Source organism: Neolamprologus brichardi, chromosome 8 (assembly GCF_056152115.1).
Source record: "Neolamprologus brichardi isolate AB-2024 chromosome 8, ASM5615211v1, whole genome shotgun sequence".
NCBI lineage: Eukaryota > Metazoa > Chordata > Actinopteri > Cichliformes > Cichlidae > Neolamprologus > Neolamprologus brichardi.
The window spans coordinates 8,295,782-8,322,404 of record NC_142111.1 but is presented as its reverse complement, the minus strand read 5'-3'; the positions used below and the strand labels follow the sequence as shown (position 1 = coordinate 8,322,404).

Sequence of the window (26,623 nt, the reverse complement as noted above, 5' to 3'; positions counted from 1 at the left end):
AAAAAAAAAAAAAGAAAAAAAAGAAAGGGGGATAGTTTCAATTTTAAAACACTTTACTTGTGGTAAAAATACAATATTATTCCTAATGAAGAAGCACCACGTCAAAAAAGTTGATGTCATTCCTCTGCTGTTGTTAAAATTCGGTTGATGGATCTGAAATGACAAAGATGAGGTCTTAGTGAAGAGAAAGTATTAATAGCTACATCAACGCTGACCATTTAAAAAGACATCCACTCACAGAGTCAGTGTTTCAGGTCACTGGGAAATCCACTGCCGCTGATTTGGCTGTAACCTACAAAACAGGGTTGATGCTTTAAAATTGGACTAGCTCGTCAGCACCATTTAATTCAGCATTCCTGTGATTTTGGAGACTAAATGAATACCTGGTTGTCCATTGAGATGGCCGTAACTTGAACCGTTTGCCGGTGTGGTATGATTGGAAGGGAGTAGATGGCCACCGCTGCCGTCAGCATAGTCTGTGCAGCGACGTTTTTCCGGTGGAAAGCCATTGTCATGTTTAAAGTCTCTGTCAGAGTGGTGTCGCTTGCGGCTCTCCCTTTCCTCGCTGCTTCTGTTTCTGTGGCTCCGAGCTGCGTCTGGGCTGTGCAGTTCGGGATCGCTGTCCCGATGTCTCTTCTTTTTCTTTTTCTTCTTCATTTCCGCAGCTCTGTCTGAATCTCCGTCAGAACTTCTACAGGATGATAGAGAACCAATGATATTGTTTAACAAAACAGAGATCTCAAGCTTTACAGCAAGCCTAAGACAGAAAAAGTGACCCATTATCAATAAAATGATGAAAATTCTTTCCGTTTTTAAGAAAATAATAAGACTGATAGTGAGCTTTAACCCCATATTATTTTCAAAAAAAAAAAATCTAGCTTAAACAAACAAACACATTTCCTTCGGTTTTCATTAAAGGATCGAGAGAAAGATGGCAATACTCACCCACTCTCACGGTGTCTGTCTTTATCCTTTGATTTCTTCTTTTTCTTACTCTTTTTGTGTTTTTTAGTGTGGCGGGCCTCAGAGCTGTCGTCCCTGTCTTTGCTGAGAGTCCTCCTCTTGCGATTTTGATCCTCTTTGTCTGGAGAGGAAAGGCGAGCCCGTGGCGGGGAGCCCTTGAACTTGTTTGTTTCTGGTGCTGTAGAAGGTGAGAAATTTCCTTCCTTTGAGGAGTAATTTTCTCTCTCTTTGCCATTACTCTTATCCTTCATTGCCCAGGAGTCTCTACTATCCTGCAGCCACCTCCGACTGCCACGAGACTCCTCTCGGTGGGAGTAACCATATCCCCTTCGCTCATGGTCAATGTCCTCTCTTGACCGGTAGCGGTAGTAATGGTAATGGTTAGAGCACCTGTCGCGATCACGCTCCCGAGGGTGCTGGAAGGGTCGCTCCCGGTGACGCTCGGCCTCCCATTCCCTGTAGTAACGTCCAGAAAGGGGGAAACGATCCCTGTACTGGCGGTGGTGACCGTCTTTGTAGTCCCGTCTGTACCGGTGACGATCGCCGTCGCCTTCTCGTTCGTGACTCCTATCCCTGTAGTGTCTTTCTCTATCTCTGCCAGAGCTAGAGTACAGTCTTTCCCTGTCTCGGGAAGATCGTCTTTCATTGCAACTAGAACTAGGCTTGGACTGATACTGCTCCTTAGTATCCTTACGTCCTTCAGTCCCTGTTGTTGCACATTTGTCTTGTGGTAGATTCTTGGCTTCATCCTTGCTTACGCTAACTTTCTGTGGAGCTGCAGAAGCCCCACTGGTGCTTTGAGAGCAGCCCGGCTGAGGGGGTAAGGCTGCAGGGTTGCCATCTTGCCCAGAAGAAGAAAGAGCGGAAGCAGATTCTTTAGCTGCAACAGAAGGGGTATTTGTAGCAGTAGCTGAGGGTGAAGCGCTAGCGGCGGAGGATTCTGTACAGTGAGGCAGGGGTTCAGATGGAGTTTTAGCCCTTGTGACAGGAGTGGAGAAATCCTGGCTTTCATTAGCAGCAGGATGAATGCTCTGAGAAGAACTGGCCTGGGATGAGGCATCTTTGCTGGAAAAATAAAACACAGAAGCAATATGAGCAATGCTTTATGTCACTCTGGCAGAGAGGAAAGTCTGCACAGTTTTAAGATTACTCCTCTAAACTTAAAATTTTAAATGCATAAAATGGACAGCAGAGCAATAAGGTTTTTTTTAGTTCAGTGTTAGGCTTACTTTGGTTGGCTATGGTCACTGCCTATTCCATTAGCAATAGGAGCCGTAGACGTCAAACTGCCATGATTACTGCCAGAGATCTGATGTGCCCAAAATAAATAAAAGAATTATTAATAATATGTCCCTTTAAGAAAAACAAACAGACAAGCATTATAAAAATAAAGACAATATTTACCTTGTCAGGGCCGCCGTGTCCATTCACTTTGTGATGACCATTGTGGTGCCCATTTTGACTGGATTTGAAGTCTCCATACGTTTGTCCATTTAATCCATTGCCATGATGGTGCACTCCTGACTCCCCATTGGTGGTTTTGGGAGAATTATTATCAAAGACATTTCCTGTGTCTTTATTTTCATTAGGATGAGATTTGGATGAACTGCCGTTATCCAGAGTGCCACAGTTCTCTTGGTCTGATTCCTCTGAAGACTCTTGGCTGTACGGCACCAGGAAGGACGCCCCGTTTCCTACAGGGTTGTGATCCCCATTACTGAAAGGCATGCTGCTGACTTGGTTTAGTGGACGCGGAATAAAACGAACGTCTGGTTGGACGTCTGAGGTAGACTGTGAGGAGGACAAAGAGCTGGAGGAGGAGGAGGAGGAGGAGCTGCTGGCGGAGGACGGCTGGCAGTAAGAGGAGGAAGAAGCAGATGGGCGGTTCGGTTTGCTTAGCCCAATTGAAAATGAAAGCTTCTGTCGTTTGTCGCTGTCTGGAATCATTGTGGGCCGGCTGACTGAGTGGGAGATGGAAGAAGAGGAAGCAGAAGAAGCTAGTCCATGGTTTGGTTTCCCCACCGCACTGCCGCTGGTGCTGGGCTTGGAGCTTGTGGGATAGTCCCTCAGAGATCCATTCCCATTAACATGAAGAGAACTCTGAAGGAACAAGAAGTCACAACAACAGGTTTTTAGAAGAGAAACACTGGGTTTAACAAAAAAAACATTATTATCAGTACCCTCAGGTGAGGAAGTACCTTGTTCATGTGTGGTGGCAGCTGGGGACCTATGAAGCCAACACTGTTGTGATGAACGGTGGCGTTGGTGCGTGGGATCACCACCGGCCGGGGAGATGACTGACCAGATATGCCAGCGTTATGGTTCAAGTGGCTGTAGTCCCCAGTTTTTTTCACATCTGTGCACCTGATGACATGGAAAAAAGAATATTAACCATGACAAAGCATCAACATTATAACATTAGGTTATAATAATACATTTTCTACAAGAAAACTGGGAATAACCATGTCTACATTATTAAATAATGATGGGAAAACTTCTACTGAAGGAATAAGCCTAGAATGTTTAAAAATACCGATGTTTACTCACTTGATGTAGAAGAGGACATAGGCCTGCTGGTTGAGGACGGTCCTAATGTCACTGACTGACACGGACGAGTCATTCATTTGAAACCACTGCCCATTGCTGGCCTGTGAGACAGAATGAGAGAGATGTGACACAGCAGATTCAGTTTCTGAATTGAATTTGAGCTAAAAAGAAGAATCTTATGGTTATATAGGGGTCTTTTTTTTTTCTTTTCAATGCATACAAAGTATTTTTCTCTGTTTGCATTCAGTTTTCTGCTGAAATGTGTTGTTTATGGTGTGTGTTTGTTTATACTAAGCAACAGCAGCATTCAAATAGATTCGGGCACAGCCAGTACCTTAATATAGCAGAAATAGTGTCCAGCATGACAACTGAATCCAGAGTGAACCAGCACAGCATACAGCCCGTAGAGCTGGGGGTCCCCGTGGGACTGAGACATGAAGGGCCGCAGATCCAGATGCTCCAAATACTTCACATCCTGATGACCACCAAACAAAAAATTTCAAACATTACATGCAAATATCCTGTTTTATAATAAAACAAAGCATCTGTCATGTATCTTTATGACTTAAGCAGACACTATTGGCCATTTACCTTTGTGATTTTGCCTCCACTGAAGTTTGCAAAGCGTTTGAGTGAGAGGGTGAGCACATTGGCGCTGCGATGGATTGTGAATCTTTTTGAGGCCGTTACCATTTTTTTGCACCTGAAGGAAACAAACATTCAGCTTGTTGACAAAAATCACACCTAAACACTAAAACTCATCATAGTTTGGCATCTCTTTTACTTACTTGGTGCATTTGTAAGCATTTTCACCATCCAGCTGTTCTGGCTTGACAAACTGCTCCAGAGCTTTGGAGACATTTGGAGCAGTCTATATGAAGAGAGAGAGAGCGAGAGAGAGAGAGCGAGAGAGCGAGAGCGAGAGCGAGAGCGAGAGAGAGAGCGAGAGAGAGAGAGAGAGAGGAAAAACCTCACACTCCATAATGCAGAGAATACATAGTAGCAACGTCACTTTGAATGTTGTCTAATTACCTTAATTTCCAGAGTGATATCCAGAAAAGGGTCAAATGTATCTGAGACAGCTTTGCAGTTTAAACATTTAACTGAAACAGAAATCAGTGCTATGAGTATCACACAAGCTGTAAGACATAAAAAGACAGATAAAAGAAAAATAAATCAAACCTTAAAAAACAGTGACTTACCTCTGGATCTTAGGTACCCGCCAAACACTTGATGGATGAAAGTGGTTGCCTGCGTTTGCCTGTCCAATCTATAATAAAAAGATAAAGCACAAAAGTTAACTAATAAGGGCAGTGCAACAATTAACTGGCTGACCATTTATTTTTTTAGCATTTTGGAACCAGACGATCACTTTACAGTATTCAAGTAGCAGAAATGACAATAGGAGGAATTGGAGCATGATTAATTACTTAAGAGGCCATCTGCTGCTACACGGGAAGAATTGATTTGATGAGAATTGACACTTTAGGTTCTTAAAAAAATAAATGAATTAATAAATTATTTTTTAGGAGTCTAATGAGAAGCACAACACTGTTAAAGCACAACACAGTGCATCTGTTAAACGTGTAGTTTTGGTTAAATGTGCACATAGAATTTGAAGCTCTATACTAACACATAGAAAACCCTGGATTTTATGAATTTTGCTGCTGCAATAATAGCACTAATGCCATTAAAGTGAATAAGAGATGACCTGAGGGGTTGAGTGCTCCTGCTCACACTGCTTACCCTGTTGCCTCAGAAGAAATCTATACTGGACACTAAGTCTGGCAGCTCTCCCCTATAATCCCAGACACCTGTTTTACTACACGTTTAAGCCGCTTCTGATCTTTTCAAGCCCTGTTACCAAAACAAGCTACCACACCCAGTGTAAGAATACTTTGTGTTGGAGCAGTCAAGTTCATTAAAGAACTTGATATAATAATGAGGTATTATATCAAGTGGCTTGCCTAGTATGTAAACTGAGGTGTCAGTCAGGCAAGAGACTGATGAATCTGCATTTCTGGAAAATACTCTCAGCAATTGAAGCATTAATAGTTAAAAGGAACTAGTATAAACTGCACTTCCTGAAAAACAGGATAAAGGATTTATTTCATATTCTCCTATTGTCACGGTGCTACCTCTACGTAGCTAATTATGGATCTTACTACATAAAATGCAAACACTGTCAAGCCCAAGTAAAAATATTTTTGTGTGTTTAATTTGTTTCGAATGCATGCAATGTAAAATGACACTCACTTGGTTCCAGGTAAGCAGGACTTTTGCATAGCATCCACTGTGTACCGCAGGAATTCATGAGCATCTTCCTGGCTTCCATAGCGGAAGTGCTTTGCAATCCCTGTGTGAGGGGAACGAGGAAAAACAGAACCAAAAAACAAAGCAGGAGGTGAATTATTGTAAAGGATACCACAGTTAAATGCAAGTTTACACTTATTTAAAAACAGAATTCAAAATCCCTCCAGATTATTTCCCTCCAAAATTACAAAAGGGAAATAGTCACACAGCGCCTCCTATCATTAAAATATAGGTAAACACTTTGCACAGAGCACAGCATCAACAGTCATCCACTTACTCTTAAGCTCATTGAGTACACCAATGGGCTTAATGACATTCCCAGAGTTGGCAAAAACCTGAATGACGTGGTTTTGCATGGTACACATCATACAGAACCCTGGCTCGTGACCTGCAGCAGCGACAGAGACAAAATACTGAGTGAGTAAGGTGTGATATAATGTGAGAATCAGCGCAGGACTGCGTAACACCACCGTTGGTGAAATAAACTTACATGTTTTGGAGTGCTCCCGCGTCAGCATGTAGTTTGCTAAAGGAGGGGTGTAGGTGAGACACTGCAGGGCTGAGTTGAGGAAGCAGGTGTTCCCCATGTTCTGGAGGCCTGCACCAATGCGGTGAACCTGGACCCACTTTAGGCTGAGCCGATCTGGTGGGAACAGCACCTTCTGGGGCAAGTCAATTCCATCGCCACTGCTCATCACTGGACACACAGAACCACAATTATTACTAAAAATCTGTTTCAATACATTTTAAAAAGGACATAATTTAATGCTACCTTACTTATACAACCACACACTGGCACATGGCAAAGTCATGTCAGGACATTACAGTAATAGCTACAACTATTAACAGTTATATAATGTGATTCTGGCCACTGTGAACAACTCCTAAACAGGCTCAGGAAGAAAGACAGGACAGTTTGCCTTCTCCTTTGTTTCTGCTAAACAAGTTGGGCTGCCGGTCTTTATATAAAAACAGCAATTGCATCACGAGTTGAAGTGACTGATCATGCAAAGCTGGATGCATTACATAACTGGATGAATGAAGGGAGAAGGGAAGCAGCAACACAACACCCACAAAAGCAGTTGTCAAACTTGTGTGAAAGCAGAAGCAAAAAGATTAGCTTTATGTTACTAAAATCAATTCTGACAAATATAATTCTGATAAATAATGGCTAAGAAGTGTGGTTCCATATTTGCTAAAACAGGTTGGAAAACTATTCTGTCGGACAATAAAAATCTTCAAACAGCTTTAAAAAGACATTTTGAAAAAAAGCCAGGCTTTGCTCTGACCTTGGTCCTTGGGCCGGTCCACAGAGGAGGGTGTACTGTTGTACACAGCAGCTCCAGGAGTGGGGGCCAGGCAGCCTACTGGAGCCTTGAGCCTTGGAGAGTCACTGGGTACAGTGGGGCCCACTGCCCAGCTGCTGGAACAACTGCCGTCCATCCCCACGTCTCCACTGGTGAAGGAGGATCGGTTACATCCGGCTGACTCGTGGTCAGACTTTTCTGAAGATCTGTCAACTATGGTCATTGTTCATAGCTGCATTAGGAACAAAGACACATATGTTTATGAACTGAAAACAAAACAAAAAAAACAAAAAACAAAGTCGTTGCTAGGTTTGAATTTTCTCATTGTTATTTTGGAAAAGGGAAAGAAAACTTAAATACTACATAAATCCTACACTGGTTAGGTAGCATTACAGTGAGTTTGGACAACAACAACTAAATACAAAAGCTACATTAACAGATTATACCCAATTTTGCTGTGCAAGAAACTGCACAATGACAATAAAAAGCTCTAAGTCTCCAAGTCTCTTATAGCTTATAGTTAAATAACGCTATATTAAACACTGCCCTCATACCATCGCCTAAACTTTCAGCAAACAAGTATCAGTAATTGTGTTAGATTGGATGATTTGTTTACATTCAAAAACAGACTAGCATAAGTGAGGGCCAAATATTTGATTTTGATCCTTTGTTTTTATTTGAATGCATCTTGTCAGATTCCTTTTAAATAAACACCAGGAGACAAGGGTAACTTTCGACATCTAATTTAACTCTGTCCAACTAACAAACTTAAAATATCGACAAAAATTAGCGTTTAGAAAACTCAAGAGGGGAAATGCCAGATAACCGACTCGACCGAGGAAATTTCCAAGTCGGAAGCACGTTTACAACAGAAGCAGCTGTTCCCTCCCACCTGCTCTTACAGAGTGGCTCACACTGGCTAAATGACGGCTGCTAGGCCTTTAACACGCAGCGTCGCAAAACCTCAAGAAAACACACAAAAAACCCTGATCATATCAGACGGAGAGCAAATTGAAAGCTTACCAGTCTTGTCGAATTCCGAGGTGGAATGACGCGCACTTACAGAAGATGCAAAAACCATCGAAACGCCGAACGCAACGTAGCTATCGAACTGTGCTAGCATTTTGTGCGGCTAGCTAGCTTGCCTACTTGCTAGCTAGCACAAGACTATGGACGCCGGCTGACATGGCGCAGAGAAGCGTAGTTACGGACCAGCAAGCTGACGAGTAGTTTCCTGGCTGTGCGGTGACATTTATTTTATTTAAAAATGTGTGTGGCCTGGGCAACGGGGCGTCTAGCTAGAGGAGAAAGGAGGGGCTCGACGCCGGCGCTTGTGTATGATCACTGCGCTGCTCTCTCCGACACGACATAGAGAACCGGTGTAAGCTTACTACAACAAATCTCAGCGGCTCACGCCTACCAAAATATTACGGGCGCACAGTTAAAGTGGCACTTGATCGTAAAGGCAATACAACACTCACCTGTAACCTGTTATGATCGCGTTAGTAGAGGTTGTAAATCCATTCCTTATTTCTAGCGGGTGTCCGGCGGTGAACAATGACGTAGCTAATTGCCCCACGGGTACATCCGGGTACCTGGGATGAAACAAGGCCTCTGATAGGTTCCTAAAATCGTCAAACGTTCCTAGTGAATATCCGGCGCATGTACATACCTCTAACCTTTGTGTACATGGTGTACCACCCCACAGTATGAGCTCTATAGCTATATCGTAATTATAGAAGTGGTCCAGATTTAATTATTTTACTAAAACTATGTAGAAATGCTATTTTCCCCATATTATTGGGTGCTCCCAGCATTTTAATGTTTGAAAGCTATTGAAACATAACAGAGCGCACCCCCTGTATCTCATTTTAAACAAATCTCAAACATATATGCAGGAAATATAGAAACCCCTCATCATGTAAATAAAATAAGTGCCTATGTTTTCAGAAAAAAGAAAGAATGACAGGACTTATTGTGTCAAACAGTAAAGACTGCACCTTGAACTCTCAGGATGAACTATTCTGCTGCTCAGTTCTGCTTAAACATCCACTTGTCAAACTCATAATATAAATCATAGATTTTAAAGAAATACCTCAAATGATTTTAAGTGACACGGTGCTTTGCAGAAACTCTGCTGAATATATTAGAAATAATTTTTATTAAACTGCTGAATGAAGAAAAGTATTTGCAATCCAGATGCATGAGACACACTTAAATATTCAAACATACAAACACACTAACTTGCACTAAGCTAGCAACTTTTTTTTCTTCTTCAAAGGCTCAGGTGTTTTCCAGCTCGGGGAAATTAACTGTGAGTTGTGAAGTCTGGAGCTGAGTGATCCGTCTCCTCAGCTGCATGATCTCTTCTTCCTGCTCTTCAACCCTCCTCTGCAAACCGTGGATCACCTGAGGGGGAGGAATATTCTTAAAACTGGATTGGAATTATTATGAAAACAAAAACCTCAACAACTTCAAACAGTAAAACAATCCACTCTTTACATGAGTAACTTTTATTTACTTTGTTTCCTTCAGTAAAGAAAGAAATAGTCTTTTAATTACACCATACCTTGTCTTTACTGCAGAAGAGTTCACTCTGTAGAAGCTGGCTAGCTGTGGGACGAACACTGGGTTCTTTATCTGTGAGCTTCATGATGTATTTTGTCAGAACTGGCCATCTGTGGCAGAACGAGTCAGGGATTTTCCCTTCCCTCAGGTCCCCAAGCGTCCGGACCCGCTCCATTTCGGTACCAAAAGGCTGGAATAGCTCAAGAGCCAGCACTCCGATGCTGTACATGTCAGACTGAGTGAGCAGCAAATGAAGATTCATGTTCAGCACAGTTGTTAAAAGACAACAGAAAACAATAATTAATTCTAATAAAATGTTACCATTTCTAATCATAAACTGCTAACACTTCAGAATGATTTTTACATGAAAAGAAAACATGAATTATTAATAAGTAAGGTGGTCCATTACCTTTGAATTATAATTGGAGCCCTTCAGTTGTTCAGGTGCAGCATACACAAATGTGCCAACACCTGAAGTATGACTGCAATCTTGAAAACACCAGCAATGTCATTAAATAGCAAACGCTGCCATCTACTGGTGGTTCTGAAACATGCCGTGTTATGTGGGTAAACTCTTACCGCTGTAAGGAGAAGTGTTGCTTTTGAGGCCATCCGCTATGATGTCCCTGCAGGCCAAACCAAAGTCCCCAATCCGAACATGACAATCATGGCCGTGAAGAAAAATGTTCCTTGGCTGTGGGGAGAAAAAAAAAGGTTATAATTAAGTTCCATATGTCACTAAGGACACAGATTCTTTTATGTAAAATCGGCAATACAATAAAGACAAAAACTAAACATTCTTATGATTTGAGAGAATCTAACTTTACATAAAATGTGCAATATTTTTTCTTAAATTTTTTTCCACATAAAGGCTCTGATGGGAAAATACATTGAATAATAAATCCAGTCTGTCCCAGTGAACAAAAAGAATATATAAATAAGCAATTAAATGCAATAGAAAGCATATTTTTAATAATGGGACTATTTATACTGTATTTTGTTTTTTCCATTACTTTTCAATTGTATTCATTTTTTATTTACATTATTTGTAGTGACTTCACCTACATTTTCTCCCCATTTATTTCCCTGAACTTACTGATTTATGAGATTGCTAGACAACTGGGCCACTTGCTCAGTCTAGCTAAAGATAACTTAAAATGGAAAAATAAAATGAGAAAGTAAAAATACACGGTCAATTGTTTTTCAATTTCATCCCCCCACCGTCATCAAGATTTAACTTTAAGTACAGGTAAATAAAAGGTAACTATGTGATGCAAACACAGTTAGTTGCAGGAACGGATGCAGAAAGCCCCCAAAATTGGCCCCGAGTGCAGCAACAAGTTATCAGTTCAGACAGGAAGGCTGCACATCAAAGTTAGAAAAACACCAGCCACAGAAAACAGAAGTAGCTTTCGACTTCCCTTCCGCAAAGTATTGCTTCCTGATGTCTTTCTATGAAAAACATCAGTGAATTTCCAGCACCTGACCATGCTGGAGGAGCACAAGGAGTGTTTGGATAAGAGAGGTAGCATTAGCAAAATTCACAGCAATGAATATTACACAGCGGTCATGGAAGAGGACTCGCAACGCATTGAAGACTTGATTGAGAAACATGGGAGCAATTTCCTCATTGAGCCACAAGGCAAAGTATATAAAGAAGCCTTCTGCAAGGTAAATGCAACATTGCTACCATCTTATAAAATACTCTGCAAGGATCTTTATATGCTTGCAAGCAAGTCTCACTTCACAGAAATAAAGAAAGAAAACAACTTTGATAGCAAATAAATGTCAACTGTTTATAGGCAAACAAGAAACTTAAATTTATGATTATTCCATTTCTTCTTCACTCGTTTTTCCCGGTAGGGCTTTGCTATTCTTCCCCTTCACCTGGCTGCCTCTTACAGAAAAATCCAAAGCATGCAGAGTCTTCTGTCTGCAGGAGCAGACACTGAATTGAGGTATGGATGTAAGCACTAAAACCTGACATCTAACTCAGGTAGAATCACCTAATACTTCCTGAAGCATTTGATCATCATACAATTATTTTATAGGGGGTTGAGAACAAGAAAAATAATGTACTTTCTGTTAAAAGTCTTCTGTTCTCAATGTCTTCACCTTTACCTCTGTCACAGAGATATGCTTGGTCGAACCCCGCTGCACTTGGTGATAATTGGTTGGCCAAGCATCCTGAATACATCCCAAAAACCAGATTCCAAGTTCCAGACTAAAGTGATCGGTGTGTGTACAAAGGCAGAGGCCTGTTTAAGGCTCCTCTGTGACCATGGTGGAAACATCAATGCTAAGGTGAATTTTCCATGTAGGCAAATAGATGTCTAGCTGCTTCTTACAATCTCCTAACTTTGATGTTCAACATGCAAAAGGGCTACCAACAACGTCAAAGTCAGCATACTGTAATAAGTCTGTGGAAGTAAATTCTGCTTTAAGCTAAATACTGGTTAAATTGTGGTTCATCTGTAGGTGGAGAGAAAAGGCCACCAGACAGCTCTTCACATATCAGTACGCTACAGAGCACTATCTGCTGTCCAAATACTGGCGTGCTATGGTGCTGATGTTAATGCTGTGGATGTCAGTGGGATGGCACCTCTGCATATGGCTGCTGGGATACTGCATAAGAATATTATTGCCAGTCTGCTCAGGCATGGCGCAAATGTTAACATGGTTTGTATTGTTTGAGAATTTGATATTCAGTATTATGTTTGTTTATTTTTTTTATCAACTGTGCTTTATGGATAATAAGACATAGGAAAAGTGAGTTATAACTGTCAACACCAACTTATCATTAATTAAATATTTACTTACAATCTTAATTACATACTCACTCAATTATATATGCTGTGGTTATAAAAAGCCCCCCCCCCCCCAATCCAAAAGCATGGATCAAGTTTGTAAAGATTCACAATGGCAGCATGTGATTCAGTTTTCCTTTAACCTTTCTGCTCTCAACACTGTTGAAATATCTTGTGTCCTTCAACAAGTCTGTATTATTCTTTTTAATAGGGAGTGCAGCACACTGGGAACACCCCTCTACACCTCGCTGCTGTGGCAATGGCTACAAAGACCACTAAAACCCCAGAAGACGCCATTAGCAGCATCACTGAGCTGCTCAAACAAGGCGCGGAGCCCAATGCAGTGAACAAGGCTGGCATGACACCTTTACACGAGGCATGTAGCATGGGAAACGAGGAGCTCGTAGACCTGCTGCTGAGCTACGGAGCTAGCATCTATAAACTAAGCGAAGCAGGGGAGAACTGTCTGTACCTTTTCCTGAAAAACATGCCTAATGTGAGAAATATTTCTCTGCTAGTGAAGCTCCTCAGCCTGACCTCACCGCTTACTGTCTACAACCAAAAAGGCCACCTGCCCTTAACCTTGACAAAACCATGTTTCTTTAAACAGAGAGACTACCTCATGAACCTAACTCGACAGCCAAGGAGACTTCAGGATATTTGTAAGAGTGACATTTATCTAACACACGTCAGAGGCAAGAGAGAAGAAATAAGGAAAATCCTTCCTGACAAGCTGTACGAATTTATCTTCAACCATTGGGAGAATGTACACATCTCCTTTGTGACAGACAGTGAACAGGAATATGGTAAATAATAATTTCATATTACTCCAACCTGACACCACTTCAAACTCCACCTGACTTTAAACATTTGCATCAAACCGCTGACTAACCTTAAAATAACAGAGGTGTGGATGAAAGAAAGAAAAGAAAAATCACACCTTCAGGTCCCTGTGCATGATTCCATTGGAGTGAATGTACTCCACACCTTCAAGTATGTGTCTTAGCAGTCTGAGCGTGTGTTCAGTATCAACACAGGCATAAGGACCTGAAAACAGAAAATACATCTATTTATTCCCCTCCCCCAAAAAGATTTTCTATCTCAGAATACCCCTAAAAATATTATCTGCATATATTAGAAGCAACATGAAGCTCTGGGCTGTAAGTAATCTGAAATAAACATGAATGTATAACTGAGCAATTACATCTTGTGATTTGTTCCTCTTTGGGCTTGGCGTTCCTCTCAGAGATCCAGTCTTTTAGGGAGCGCTCACATAGTTGCATCTGGATATAAAGCATCAGGTGGAAGTGCACCTGCAGATATGCCATAACAGAAAAGTTAAATCCTCTGCTTTTCTTTTTTTGCAACACAGAAAAAAAAATCCCATTGCTCATTTCCACCTTCATGCTTATTATGTATTATAATTTATGGGCTTTACTAGCATTGCTTTGCAAGCCTATATAAAATTATCTTAAACTAGGTGTACCCTTTCAGTTTATTCTCTGATTGAAATGCACTGAGTTCGAGAGCAGTGTGCTGGAGATGATCATATTACTGATATTCAATCTCACTGACATCCGTGTGAAAACTGTAAAAAATTATAAAAATAAAATGATTATAAATATTATAATTTAGATCAGTCTGAAGCCTGAACTTATGACTTCTACATACATTTACCTCAGTATCTGAAATTAGTTTAATTAGCTTTTTTAAATGCAAGAAAGTTTGGGTTTTTTGTTTTTTTTAATCACCTACCTCTTTAGAAGGCCTCATTGGATGCTTCTCAGTCCACTGATGACACTCCTTGTCAATGCAGGAGTTGTTGTTTAGTTCCATGCTACTCCTACTGGACTCCTCATCCAAAACTGCTGAAGCATCCCAACCCATGGCAGGACATTTGGGGGCCTTAATGGGACCTTGCTGTCCCAGAAAAACGCAAGGGACATAGTTCTCTGGGATGCGACGCATCGTCTTGGGACACACCACCTGTCCCTCCTGGGTGGAAACTACGGCTTTTATAGGCTGCGCGTCTCTCTGAGGTACTTTGGCACTTGAAGCAGTCTCTGCGGGTGTTTGACTGTGGCTCTGAAAAACTATAGAGGAACTGCTGCTATTCTTCTCCCCACTTTCATCAAGGCTGTAAATGAAAGAGTCGAGATAGACTTAGTGCAAGTTCACAAACTAATTACTAGTGCTGCCTGTACATGCCTCGAGATATCTAGTCATTCACTAGTCACACAGACTTCATGCCAAGACCTGCAATAAATAGCCCACCTTTAATGGTATTTCTACACATAATCAAGAATAATGTTACTTGTGCTCTGAATTGAAGTCGGCAATTCATCTAAAGTGTTCCACTTCAAGGTAATTTTACAAAATCAGGAGAAAATTATTAGTTTTGTCAAAATTTTCCCAAATGCTTTTAAACACAACAAGTAATGGCAGAAACCTAGTACATAAAGAAATCAACATTTTCTAGGATAAACAAACATAATGTATGTGTTACCAAGAAAACTATTTCTACGTTTGCAAAAATCCAGATTTCTTTCAGAAAAAAAAAGAAGAAAACAACATTATCAGGCTCCTGAAAAACTGACTTTTTTATTGAGCCATAGTACAAACCATTGCTGTGCAATGATGTAACTCTGTAATACTCAAAGCTTGTAAAATCAAGTTAAATCTAAGGGTTTTAGCTGTCACATGAGAAAGCATTATGCCAAAGACAAATAAAATCAGTTTAGACTTGAGAAAAGAATTGTTGATGCTTACCAAGAAGGAGATGGGATATACAAAATTATCACAGCATTTTCAAGCATCAAGAACTGGAGTGAAAAGCATCACCAAGAAATATAAAGAGAGTCACACAGTAAAGAACGAGCCTGGTAGAGGTAGAAAGTGAAAGATCTCAAAGACTGTGGAAAGAAAACTAGAAGGAGACATGTCTAAAGACCCCAAAACAACTGCCAAGACACCAATGAATGACTTAGCCACGTCGGGAATTGTAGACTTCAAGAAGTAATCCAATAGAGCCATACACAGGAATGGACTGTGAGGTTGCAGCCCAAGAAAAACTCAACTTCTGCATTAGAGACACCTTCAAGTCAGACTGAAGTATGCTAAGGACAACCTCAGAGATGCTGATTAGGTTTCAAGAAAGAAGGGAGAGGCACACATTATAAAGAACACAATCCCCACAGAGAGAGACACCGTGGTGGGACAATTTCTCTGTTTAACAACACTTGTGAAATAATGAAAAAAATGACATTTTCCCAGGGAGTTTAATAATGCTGTTCATAATTCGTATAGCTTATACTTGTAAAACATTTACATAGGCCACAAATGGAGTTATTTACTGGCACACAAAACAATGCTACTGAACTGCCTCAAATATCTGGTTTGTAATCCAGTCTTTTCTTCTGTTACCTAAGCTACTTTGCAACACATTGGCAAGATGCCTACTTGGTAGCTACTTTAAGCACCTGAGTCAACTAAATCCAGATGGCAACATTCCAACAACAGGAGGAAAGTGTGACAGTAATATGGTTAACATTATGTTTGCTTCTCTCCCATATGCCTTTGTTCACACTAACTAAATTTTAGTCAAGCAATATTCCCAATAAATCTGTTCTCATTTATACAGGAAGATTTTTCTGTTTCTGTTCAGACAACATAACAAAAATGAAACAGTCAAACAAACTCGGCTCGCTGAGACAAATTTAAACCAGAAGCCATGTTTCAAATCATGTGCCAATTTGCTGCTCATAACTAAAACCCTTAATATAACAGCAATGTGGTCTGAAAAAATAACTTAATATAATCAGCTAAAGATTACATAAGTGCTGTTTTTTTGTTTTGTTAGGTTTTTTAAAAATTGTATAAAAACTGCACAGAGAGGACATTAGAAGCAAGAGGAAACCTTTCTGCTTATTTTAAATTGTTGTCTTTAGTGGCATCTAATTTAGCACACCCACCTGTGGCATTTGTGTCTCCTCCCAGGATAAAACCAGGAATCCTTTGTTGTTAGGAAAACGTTAAACCGTTATACTGTGGAAATATCGTGCCAACTGACCAGTCGGAACACATTAGGGATTCAGGAAGGGAGCAAACAAACAGCATTGCACACATAAGGTGAGAAGTAATGCTGTATCTGTGTACCATCTGAAGATTAACGCCTGCAAATCTATTCTAGCACACCCTCAAAACGAAAATTTGAGCCCATAAATGAGAATAATAGTAACACTGTAATTATCAACAACCTAATAAATCACAAAACGGATAATAATCACACTGCCTACCTGTCCTGTTGTCCAGCAGATTCTAGTGCAGGCAAGTTTGACTCAGGATCTGCAACAAAGACAGTTTACACACAAAGTCTCCATCAGCGGTCCCATCATGCATTTCTTCCAAGCAAACATGTGCAGGACAGAGTTGAAATACTCACATGCTGCAGGCTGGACATGTTCCATCCACGCGGTGTGATAGCCCACAACATTTACATGCTGCAAGCTGGACAACATTTTGACCTCCCTAAGGACCTACAGCAAGCAAAACAAGTTAAAGCGGGTACTTCATATCTCTGTATTTAAGTTACATAAGTGTTCTAATGAGAACAACTCAGAAGGCTTACCTTCATACAGTCTTCCTTTGAAACTTTTTTGATGAGAATTTTCTTCATCGCATAATACTGTCCATCCAATTTGTTCATAACCTATCAACGATAACACAATGATTTAACTCAAATCCAGTTTTAGAATAGAATAGACCTTTCTTGTCATTGTACATGTACAATAAAATTGTGAGGAAAAATGAAAAGTTTAGAAGAGTTTCTTAAAGAATGTCGCAAAAATTACATATACCTTAAATACGTTTCCGTATGATCCTTTCCCAAGTCTACAGATTTCTTCGAACTCACTGAGATACCGTGATGTCTGCGCTTGAAACAGTCCCTCCTTAGGTCTGCTTAAGGCACAAACAGGCTTCCTTAAAAATGTACTGAAATATGCTTTTGAACACATGCATCAGAAAAAAATCCAAATACAATTTACCTTAGAGAAGGATTGTGTGCGTTTGTTCCGAGGCCCTGCAAACCAAGACGAGGATGATCACAATGATCACTCTTTGACACGGCAGGCGGCAAAGAAGGTTTATCAAAGTACAGAATTTGCTCAAATATGTTGATTAAAACTAACATACTGACTCCAAGCACGCAGTGTAGGTGCTGGCAACAGATCCACTTACCTGAGGGTAGAGTGAGGAGCTGGCAGCATTAAGCAGCTCAGTGAAGGCCCGGTTATGCTGGAGTCTGACGGTGCTGAATTCATCACTTATTGCCAGAGGTGAAAGAAGATTCATGGCAGCTAAACGCTGACCTATGACTGTGAGAGGAGCAATAAAATACTTAAACCTATGCGACACATGAACCAAATACTAAACATGAACTGTATTTGGATTTCTCTTCTAACTAAATGTCAATTCTTAGTATAGGATCTCGATGGCTACCTTTAAACAGCATGCGTGAGCGAGCTGGATTGCTCTCGTAAACAAAGCACAGGTGCTCGAGCAAAGACCCGAGGAGAAGGTGGTTGGGGATGGCTGAGGCAAACTCTTGGATTGACGGGTAATGCCTACCAGCCATCAACACCTCACGGTTATCGTCTGTGTCTGAAGCTAAACATAGGACAAAAAAAAAGAAAGAAAAACACTGAAAATGAGATCAAAAAAGCACTTGAGAAAGCAGCTGACTGTTCTGTCAAGTTCACAGAGTAGATTTCTGACACAGCTGTCTTACCTTCTTCAATAACTTTTGCTATCATTTCTACAATGTTTCTTTCTCCTATATCCATTCTTCTGTGTGAAAACCCTTTCGGTGCAATATTAAGGCCTCAGAGCTACACTAATGATTCAACTTCAAGAAAAAATTTGCTCATCTTGTTTATGCATAAGGGGGTGTGCACAACAGTAACGCTTATCTGCCATATCCAGTGGACACAGGCCCCGCTCCACCTATCGCACAAAATGACTGAGCTTAGGAGAAGATGTGCATGTAGGGGTCTTTGCATGGTCTCCGTCGTCACTCTCATTTTATAATATTGCAGAATTCGTAAACAGGGAGGGCCTGACTTGTGAAGCAAACATTAACCAGGTGTATTTTACATCCTGTTTATGTAAAGGAGGAAGGTCAGGGTAGACCTGCCTCTTTGTGACTCACTTTATTTGAAGGCTCTAAGGAGTAAATTCACATGTAAAGACTATTATTTCTCTCTGTGACACTAAGAACTAAAGGGATAGGCCATGCATAAATAGGTATGGTTGATTTAATTCAGTCATGCATTTCAGCTGCACAAACCTCAAAACCCAAAACATAAATGAGACCTCAAATATACAAATATATATACGAGTGTATTTCAAAGGGTTTGGAGCCTTTCTGGTGGGGGGATAAGCACCCCTAATTTTCATCACCAAATTCTCTAAATAGCATCACAAACCTTAGCTGATGTAGGCTAGAGCGCTAAAGATTATTAGCTTTCCATAAGTCTACTGCCATATCGCTTTATGCCAGCCAAGGAGCCGGTGTAGTTTATTTTATTCCCATTCTGCTCAAATTGGGCTTCATTATTTGTTTACAGCACTCCAGAGCAAGCCAGAAGGATGTTAGCTATCAACGGGCAGTGGAAGCCTATATTCAATTAGAATACTATCATAAAATGATGTAAATCCCGCTTTTATTGTTGTTGTACATTCTGTTTCACTGTCACATTTACATTTTGGTGACAGCACAAAGCCTGAGAAAGGAGGATAGAGAGGGTGAGAAGGAGAGAGTGCAGGATGAAGACAGCAAAAGTAGAGAAAGCTTACATGCAGTCAAAATCAACAAAAGATATAAAGCTAAGGTAGCTTCTTCTTTTGGCCACATTCACTAAAGTTTATTTCAAATCCTAAATCTAATACAATCACTGAGGTAAATTGTAGCATTTAACAGAATTAATTTCACTCTAAACATGCCTTAAACAGGACAGCTGCCACTATACTTAAGTATAAGTGGAACTGGGTACCAGCTATCCACAATAAAGGGAGCGTTTGTATTGTTTTTTTTTAATGTCTGTACTAATTCATGCTACTTTGATTGCTTCAAGTAAAAGGAAACTCAAACAATGGATACTACAATACGTCATCCAACTAATGAGCTTGCTTTTTAAGTTAACATTTTAATGCATACCCAGCTCAAATGGGTTTTGCAAAGGTGAAAAGATTGAATATGCTTGCAAGCACCATATTCAATTAATTGGAGGGTACTGTGCACGATATCACGACTGGAGGCTGAGGCTCCCAAAAGGTTTGATTCTAGAAAAGCCCCTGAATGGGAAGACTAAAGCTGATCCTTAAAATTGTTCATGCAGTTAAAATAAACGCTCTCAGAGGATGGCTTGTCACACGGACTCTAACTTCTTAGCTACGCCCCTGCTATATTACATAAGTAAAAATGCAGGCGTGGACTTTCGACAACTCCAAAACTCACATTTCACTCAATCAATGTGGACAACCGTCACGGACGTTTGGTTGACACCGGTGTAAACAAAACCTTTGAGTTTAGCAGTTGTAAAACACAGCAACGAAAATCTGCTTACTGTCAAACTGGACTTCGTCGTCCTCTTCAGTCGCCAAGTTTAGCAGGCTAACGATACTGTCTGCCTCCTGCCTCCGGCTGAATTTAGGGTTATACCGAAGCAAAAGGCCGCTGCTGCCAGAACATTCCTCCGACTGCGCGAGTCCGTTGTCGGACGGTGAGCTGTACATTTTAGTATGGGAAATAACGATGACATGACAAAATAAAACGCTTAATTCACCACGCTGCCCGATAAAAAATAAAAATAAAAAAGCTGTCCCATGTCTGCAATGAGATGAGTCAAACTCTACGTTAAATCCCAGTTTGTGAAAATGTACAACGGCAGAAAAGTCCGAAAAGCTGTATGAAAAATGCCATAAGGTTCACCATGTTAATGGATAGCCATGTTTTGCGTTCCCCAGCCTTACAGGGACCATCTGACAATATGCGTATTAAGCCAAAAGGTTAACTTATTTATTCTATTTAATCTATGTTTTTGTAAAATAAAATAAAAAATTAAAGTAAAATTAACATAAGCGCATTTGAAAAATATGAAACTAAAAAGTCAAGACACTGAGGTTGTCCCTGTAGTTAAAAAGTCGTCTTTTCGTTTTTAAAAACTGGATAATTGCACATTCACCCTGACACGTCACGGAGTCGATTTGGTGATGAAATAATATTAAGCTTTAGGCAACAGCTTTGAAAATACTTGCTCTAACAGTGCCATTTATTTTACTTTTTCGCTACTATTGTATTTATTTTTGAGGCTGTGTTCTTACACACTCATTATATTACTGTTTTGCTGCTTTTAATAGGAAGCTGCGCTGTTCCGCGCACACGTGACGCTCGCGAGCAATCTGCGCAGTTCGCGCGGGACTTGCTTTAGGTTTGTGTTTACAGCATGGTGTCGGGTAGTGGATGTACTGGCAAGCAGTGGCAATGATACTATTTGACAGAAGGGACGGCAGGGACTAACTATTCAGTGTTTTACAGAAAAAACTAATTTAAACTCTCAAGTCACTCCACTCTTAGAGGATGTCTGATGCATGGTAAGCTAGCGAGAGCATTTGTTCATATGGATATGTTTGTGTTTTTTAAACTTTTGTTACCTTGTACACTGGAATTCAACATTGCTTTTCTTTGCTGCAGCTCTGAACCTACCGGGGCCATCAGAGCTATTGATAAGCACTCGGTGCATCAGATTTGCTCAGGACAGGTGGTGCTGACTTTGGCCACTGCTGTCAAAGAGTTGGTGGAGAATAGCATTGATGCAGGAGCCACCAACATTGGTAATTAAATATTTACTCAAAGTATTTTTCGACAGAGTCCCCTGTTTGCTTAATAATACTGTTTTGCATTGTTAGATATAGTTTAATGTATCACATGTTTGCATGCTGCAGATGTCAAGCTGAAGGAGAGTGGAGCTGAACAAGTGGAGGTGGCAGACAATGGCAAAGGTGTTGAGGAGGCCAACTTTGAAGGACTGAGTAAGTGTCACCTTTTGTATCTGTGTAATTAGACAATATCTGCCTGTGCTTGTTTGTTAAGAATAAATCATCTGTGTGTTCCACAGCACTGAAGCACCACACATCAAAGCTGAGGGATTTCTCTGACCTCATCCACGTGGAAACATTTGGGTTCAGAGGTGAAGCCCTGAGCTCTTTATGTGCTCTGAGGTAAAGTATTTCAAGTTCTGCGGTAATTTTAGATATAAAACTAAATTATTTGCCAGCTACAATTTGCTCTTGCTCCTTATCGTAGTGACTTAAGTGTCATTACCTGCCACGAGTCCAGCCAGGTGGGCACAAAGTTGGTTTTTGACCACAAAGGCCACCTAGTGCAGAAGACCCCTCATCCTCGGCAACAGGGCACCACGGTCAGCCTGCAGCAGCTCTTTTCCACCCTGCCTGTTCGACACAAGGAGTTTCAACGCAATATTAAGAAGGTCGGGCATTCAGTCATCTCTTTCATTGTCTTTCTTCACATACTGAGTTTTCCAAAAGTGGGGTTCAGGTGCCCCCTCTGTGAATCGCCACCTTATCGCGGTGGAGGGGTTTGTGCGTTCCGGTGATCCCAGGAGTTATGTTGTCAGGGGCAGTTTGTCCCTGGTAGGGTCTCCCAAGGCAAATTGGTCCTGGGTGAGGAGCCAGACAAAGAGCGATTCTAACAACCCCTATGAAGTCCAAAAAAAATCAAGGGTTAAAAACTCAGGGTTACCAGGGTTCCACCCGTGAGCCAGTCCCAGTGTGGTGAGCGGTGATCAGGGACAAGGTCCTGGTGTGTTGATCCGTGGCTTTCAAAACTAGCTTGTGGTACGTGGTATGTTACATCTCTCAGAGATGGGCTGGTTCGCCTCAACATACAACTCGGACTCCAGAGCCAGTTTCCTGGGCTTTGTTCTACTCTGGAGTTGTCCTAGATGAGAGGCGGCGGCAGGAATGGGTATTTTCTATGCCAAGTTTAACTTTAAAGTAACAAATTAGATCAACAATGTCAACAGACCTTAATAACGGCTATTATCTTGTTCTGTGTTTTTAGGAGTATGCCAAAATGATACATGTGCTGCAGTCCTACTGTATCATTTCTACAGGAGTGCGCATTACCTGCTCCAACCAAAATGGGCAGGGAAAGCGCAGCACAGTCCTCAGCACTAGTGGCAGCCAAAGTATGAGAGACAACATTGGAGCCATATTTGGACCAAAGCAGGTTAATATGCTGTTGCTAATAACAACAAAGCCACTGGCCTGATACTTCATAAAAGAGGCTCGTCAAAAAGCAGTTCATGTGCTTGCTAAATGTTTTATTTCATATTTATTTTTTTTCTGTGATTATGTGCTGGCTGTACATCTTGCAGCTGCAGAGTCTTCTACCTTTCCAGCAAGTTTCTCCCACTGAAAATGTTGTTGAAGAATATGGACTCAAGGATGCAGATCTACCCAAACAGCTTTTCTCGTGAGTGTTTTATAGGAAGACCTTTTTGCACAATTCTTGTTATTATTTTCTTTTTTATAATTATTATTATTTTGTTTGTTTTTGACAGGATCACAGGTTTTGTGTCTCAAGGTGACCACGGTGTTGGGAGAAGCACCACAGACAGGCAGTTCTTTTTCATTAACAATCGGCCTTGTGACCCCCTGAAGGTAATTCCTGCTGAGTGGCTTTATGAGGAGGTGTCAGAATTCATCATTCCTGCCTGACCTCTGGTTATTCCCACCCTGCAGGTGACCAAACTCGTAAACGAAGTGTATCACATGTACAACAGACATCAGTATCCATTTGTTGCCTTGAACGTAGCTGTCGCTTCAGGTGAGAAAATGGGGATTAATCAAGCTGATGTAATTTATGGAAACCGCTTGATTTCCCTGAGTGCATGTGCGTTGTGTTTTCAGAGTGTGTGGATGTGAATGTAACCCCGGACAAGCGACAGATTTTCCTTCAGGAGGAGAAACTCCTGTTGGCTATTCTGAAGACCTCTCTCATCGCCATGTATGAGGGTGGAGTCAATAAGATAAGCCTGAACTATACACCTGCACCCAGCACCAGTAAGAATACACCTTCACATGTAGACCCTCATATCTTTACATTAATAATACGGTAAAATAGCAACACTGAGAGGTTTTTAGGAATATTTGTCCTTGCGCTCACTGGTTAGTAATGTAAGGGAAGGAGGAAATAACGCCATGGTTATGAGTTAATTAAGTGTGGGAGCATGAAAGCTACATAGTATTTATCTTCTAATAATGCATGGCCACGTGTAGAATCTTTTCACAAAATCTGTTTACTTTATGGGAGAAGTCCATAAAGTATTACAAAGTATTATCAAATGAAGCATGGATTCATATATTATTTTCAGTTTTTTATTTTATAAGTATTATTTACAGTTACTTCATGTGATATCATAGGCATATGGTCCATATGCCAGGTTTAATCAAATCAGCACATTTTGTGTTCAGTATTTAATTATCCCTTTTCCAATGAATGGTATTTTTATTAGCTGTTCTTAAAAGTTTCATTTTGTTTCTGTGCTTCTTCATAGATGCAACATCAACATCTGAACCTTGCCGAACTGTCTTGTCTAACGAGAACAAGGCAGAACGTGAGGAGGACACAGAATCTATTATTCTGAGCCCAAAGTCATCCCTGAATCTGGCCGGCCTAAAAGCTGCTTTTTCAAGTCATTACAGTTCCAGTTCTGGGAAGTCGAGTAAGGAAAAAGCTTCCGGCAGTGGCACAACACAGAAAACACTGCAGTCTTTTTTTAAGGATCCTGTAAAAACTTCTTCCTGCAACTCAAGTTTAAAATCTCCATTAAAATACACAAGACAGCTGGATAAATGCTCGTCGGCAGGGAAGTCGGTGCTAGATGGGTTTAGGTACCGAATGATGTCCTGCGAGGACACTGATTCTCAAAAAGACAGTGCTGGGTCCAGTTGTAACACAGCTGAAGCAAAACCCGATATTCAGTTTTCTGACCTGGAGTCCAGTCCTCCAAAAGTGGACAGAACGAGTGTTAATAATGAAACTTTTAAAGAGACATCAGGCAACAGTCACACTGTTCCCAAAGATCCAGAGTTAGAGACTGAAGCATGCACTCCTTATGAGGACTCTGCTGTCAGCCCAGAGGCCAAGAGGGCCAGGAAAGACGATCCACATTTTCCTTCAGAAGAAGAATCCAGCACTTTTTCAAACGCTGGTGAGAAACCTCCCTTGACAGTGGATGCTCCAGTCTGCCTGCAGAGGAGGACTGTGCATCTTCAGTTCTCTTTAGCAGAGCTTGCAAAGAAGACGAGGAAGTTACAGGACCAGCAGAAACAAAGGGCTGGGGAAGAGTTGCTGTACAGACGCTTCAGAGCCAAGATCAATCCAGGAGAAAACCAGAGTGCAGAAGAAGAGCTCAAGAAGGAGATCAGGTAGATTTTAGAGGTATGGACTTAACTGTCGATGTGTAATTTTCAAACAAATAATTAAAAGAAAAATGTTTTTAATCCCTTCAGTAAAGAAATGTTTAAAGAAATGGAGATCATCGGTCAGTTTAACCTGGGCTTCATTATCACAAAACTCAAGTCAGACCTTTTCATGATTGACCAGCATGCCACAGATGAGAAGTACAACTTTGAGATGCTACAGCAGCACACCGTACTCCAAGGGCAGAAGCTCATTGTGTAAGAGTGTAAATCACTGAGTAAAACCGTGTTTGGAATGTTTCCAATGGCAATCCGAGTATGTTTTTATTTATTTCTTTTTTTCCGTTTGCAGCCCACAAAAACTTCACCTCACTGCAGTCAGTGAGAACGTACTCATAGAGAACATCAAGATTTTCAGGAACAATGGCTTTGAATTTCTGATTGATGAGGACGGTAATACAATTTACACCAGGGATTAAAAGTGATCTGATTATTTTGACAGTTACAAATATGAAGCTTATATTTGTTGTTTATTTTTTGGGGACTGCAGCTCAGGTGATGGAGAGAGTGAAGTTGGTCTCACTGCCCACCAGTAAAAACTGGACATTCGGTCCATCAGACATCGAAGAACTGATCTTCATGCTGAGCGACAGTCCAGGGGTTATGTGTCGACCATCCAGAGTCAGGCAGATGTTCGCCTCCAGAGCTTGTCGGAAATCTGTGAGTTTATATCACTGTGATGTTGTTTTTAAGTGCTCGCTCAAGTTTTGACTGGTTAGTCATAGACTGCAGCATTGACTGTATATAAAGGATGGATGTGGCCACTTATTGGTTTCTAAAGTCCACTTTTGAAGCCTCGATTTCTAGATTGTTTTGCCCATCGTGATATTACGTTTTTTTGGACTCAGAAATGATATTCATCTTTGAGGAAGCTTGATTTGGAAAGCTACATACATAAACTATATGGTATGATACACCCTGTTAGTAATGCTGGTAATTTGTAGTTATCTAAGATCTTTTAAAAATGTAATTATAGGGAAATTGCATAGCATATTATTTTGAAAATGCCTTTTGATACATTTTCTGCTCATCAGGTGATGATCGGCACTGCTCTGAGTGTTAATGAGATGAAGAAGCTCGTGGTTCACATGGGGGAGATCGAGCATCCATGGAACTGTCCTCACGGCAGGCCAACTATGAGGCACCTCGCTAACCTGGACGTCATCTCACAATACTGAGTCTGCAAAGGAAGAAACTGTTGGAGTAACTGATTTAAGATAACTCAAATGTGTCCTCACTCCAGATTACTTCTGTCAAACCACTCTTACGGTTTATTGTAGAGTTAAATGGTTTGTTATTGATTTAATGTCATGTTTAGTTGTGTTTAGATTTTAAAAATGTATATTACATATTATATTTTTTTATTTTAGCATACACTACACAGAACAATAAAAAAAGATGCTGGAAAAATATATGTATTCTGTCTCTGTTACTTTAAATCATTTATTTACAGGTTTGCATTGTGTTGTGTTGACTGAATGGGTCTGCTACCTGAGTGAGGTCAACCTAGATTCACAGCTGAGTGGTAAAATTACTGAGACCTTATTCTGG

At 40.8% G+C, this 26,623-nt stretch overlaps 4 protein-coding genes across 6 annotated transcripts; 2 read left to right on the top strand and 2 right to left on the bottom strand.

Moving 5' to 3' along the window:
* usp42 (ubiquitin specific peptidase 42) lies at positions 1 to 8,769 on the bottom strand. Of its 2 annotated transcripts, none has more exons than XM_006800950.3 (18): positions 8,612 to 8,769; positions 7,113 to 7,362; positions 6,314 to 6,520; positions 6,101 to 6,211; positions 5,767 to 5,866; positions 4,713 to 4,780; positions 4,543 to 4,613; positions 4,299 to 4,381; positions 4,102 to 4,213; positions 3,845 to 3,985; positions 3,511 to 3,611; positions 3,162 to 3,327; positions 2,368 to 3,063; positions 2,193 to 2,272; positions 946 to 2,028; positions 384 to 691; positions 239 to 292; positions 1 to 153 (listed from the first exon to the last, which is right to left on the bottom strand). In XM_006800950.3, exons 2-17 carry the CDS (start codon positions 7,351 to 7,353, stop codon positions 243 to 245), a joined length of 3,618 nt encoding a protein of 1,205 aa, XP_006801013.1. In that variant the 5' UTR covers positions 7,354 to 7,362; positions 8,612 to 8,769; the 3' UTR covers positions 1 to 153; positions 239 to 242. The 2 variants fall into 2 exon arrangements, with proteins under 2 accessions (XP_006801013.1, XP_006801012.1); XM_006800949.3 differs by lacking the exon at positions 8,612 to 8,769 and adding an exon at positions 8,154 to 8,523.
* Positions 8,770 to 9,274: 505 nt separating this feature from the next.
* eif2ak1 (eukaryotic translation initiation factor 2-alpha kinase 1) lies at positions 9,275 to 20,553 on the bottom strand. 2 transcript variants are annotated; one of them, XM_006800947.3, is made up of 15 exons: positions 20,131 to 20,553; positions 18,005 to 18,172; positions 17,744 to 17,880; positions 17,551 to 17,585; positions 17,362 to 17,461; positions 17,133 to 17,213; positions 16,947 to 17,040; positions 16,801 to 16,849; positions 14,261 to 14,642; positions 13,710 to 13,818; positions 13,446 to 13,552; positions 10,278 to 10,392; positions 10,108 to 10,187; positions 9,700 to 9,933; positions 9,275 to 9,539 (listed from the first exon to the last, which is right to left on the bottom strand). In XM_006800947.3, the coding sequence occupies exons 1-15, from the start codon at positions 20,297 to 20,299 to the stop codon at positions 9,414 to 9,416; spliced, it is 1,986 nt and encodes a 661-aa protein (XP_006801010.1). In that variant the 5' UTR covers positions 20,300 to 20,553; the 3' UTR covers positions 9,275 to 9,413. The 2 variants fall into 2 exon arrangements, with proteins under 2 accessions (XP_006801010.1, XP_006801011.1); XM_006800948.3 differs by lacking the exon at positions 20,131 to 20,553 and adding an exon at positions 18,294 to 18,404.
* On the top strand, positions 10,666 to 13,701 carry LOC102786892 (ankyrin repeat domain-containing protein 61-like). The gene is made up of 5 exons (XM_006800946.3): positions 10,666 to 11,369; positions 11,562 to 11,656; positions 11,831 to 12,002; positions 12,177 to 12,377; positions 12,717 to 13,701. Exons 1-5 carry the CDS (start codon positions 11,187 to 11,189, stop codon positions 13,317 to 13,319), a joined length of 1,254 nt encoding a protein of 417 aa, XP_006801009.2. The 5' UTR covers positions 10,666 to 11,186; the 3' UTR covers positions 13,320 to 13,701.
* On the top strand, positions 20,139 to 26,482 carry pms2 (PMS1 homolog 2, mismatch repair system component). Its single transcript, XM_006800945.3, has 15 exons — positions 20,139 to 21,157; positions 21,258 to 21,397; positions 21,509 to 21,595; positions 21,682 to 21,784; positions 21,870 to 22,053; positions 22,647 to 22,814; positions 22,963 to 23,060; positions 23,149 to 23,248; positions 23,330 to 23,414; positions 23,498 to 23,650; positions 24,145 to 25,018; positions 25,103 to 25,270; positions 25,365 to 25,465; positions 25,563 to 25,732; positions 26,107 to 26,482. The coding sequence occupies exons 1-15, from the start codon at positions 21,144 to 21,146 to the stop codon at positions 26,248 to 26,250; spliced, it is 2,589 nt and encodes an 862-aa protein (XP_006801008.2). The 5' UTR covers positions 20,139 to 21,143; the 3' UTR covers positions 26,251 to 26,482.
* Positions 26,483 to 26,623: the final 141 nt, after the last annotated feature.

What these genes read in the sequence shown, in the direction of transcription:
- LOC102786892 (XM_006800946.3), top strand. Translation starts at nt 11,187, where the DNA reads ATGCTGGAGGAGCACAAGGAGTGTTTGGATAAGAGAGGTAGCATTAGC. An exon ending in ATAAAGAAGCCTTCTGCAAG is followed by an intron (nt 11,370 to 11,561) that starts GTAAATGCAACA and finishes TTTTCCCGGTAG; the next exon opens with GGCTTTGCTATTCTTCCCCT. An exon ending in ATGGCGCAAATGTTAACATG is followed by an intron (nt 12,378 to 12,716) that starts GTTTGTATTGTT and finishes TCTTTTTAATAG; the next exon opens with GGAGTGCAGCACACTGGGAA.
- usp42 (XM_006800950.3), bottom strand. Translation starts at nt 7,353, where the DNA reads ATGACCATAGTTGACAGATCTTCAGAAAAGTCTGACCACGAGTCAGCC. An exon ending in TATGTCCTCTTCTACATCAA is followed by an intron (nt 3,328 to 3,510) that starts GTGAGTAAACAT and finishes CCATGTCATCAG; the next exon opens with GTGCACAGATGTGAAAAAAA. An exon ending in TGCCACCACACATGAACAAG is followed by an intron (nt 3,064 to 3,161) that starts GTACTTCCTCAC and finishes TTGTTCCTTCAG; the next exon opens with AGTTCTCTTCATGTTAATGG.
- eif2ak1 (XM_006800947.3), bottom strand. Translation starts at nt 20,299, where the DNA reads ATGTACAGCTCACCGTCCGACAACGGACTCGCGCAGTCGGAGGAATGT. An exon ending in ACATGTCCAGCCTGCAGCAT is followed by an intron (nt 16,850 to 16,946) that starts GTGAGTATTTCA and finishes TCTTTGTTGCAG; the next exon opens with ATCCTGAGTCAAACTTGCCT. An exon ending in CAACACTTCTCCTTACAGCG is followed by an intron (nt 10,188 to 10,277) that starts GTAAGAGTTTAC and finishes GGTGTTTTCAAG; the next exon opens with ATTGCAGTCATACTTCAGGT.
- pms2 (XM_006800945.3), top strand. An exon ending in GGCCTTGTGACCCCCTGAAG is followed by an intron (nt 23,249 to 23,329) that starts GTAATTCCTGCT and finishes CCCACCCTGCAG; the next exon opens with GTGACCAAACTCGTAAACGA. An exon ending in GAGCTCAAGAAGGAGATCAG is followed by an intron (nt 25,019 to 25,102) that starts GTAGATTTTAGA and finishes TAATCCCTTCAG; the next exon opens with TAAAGAAATGTTTAAAGAAA.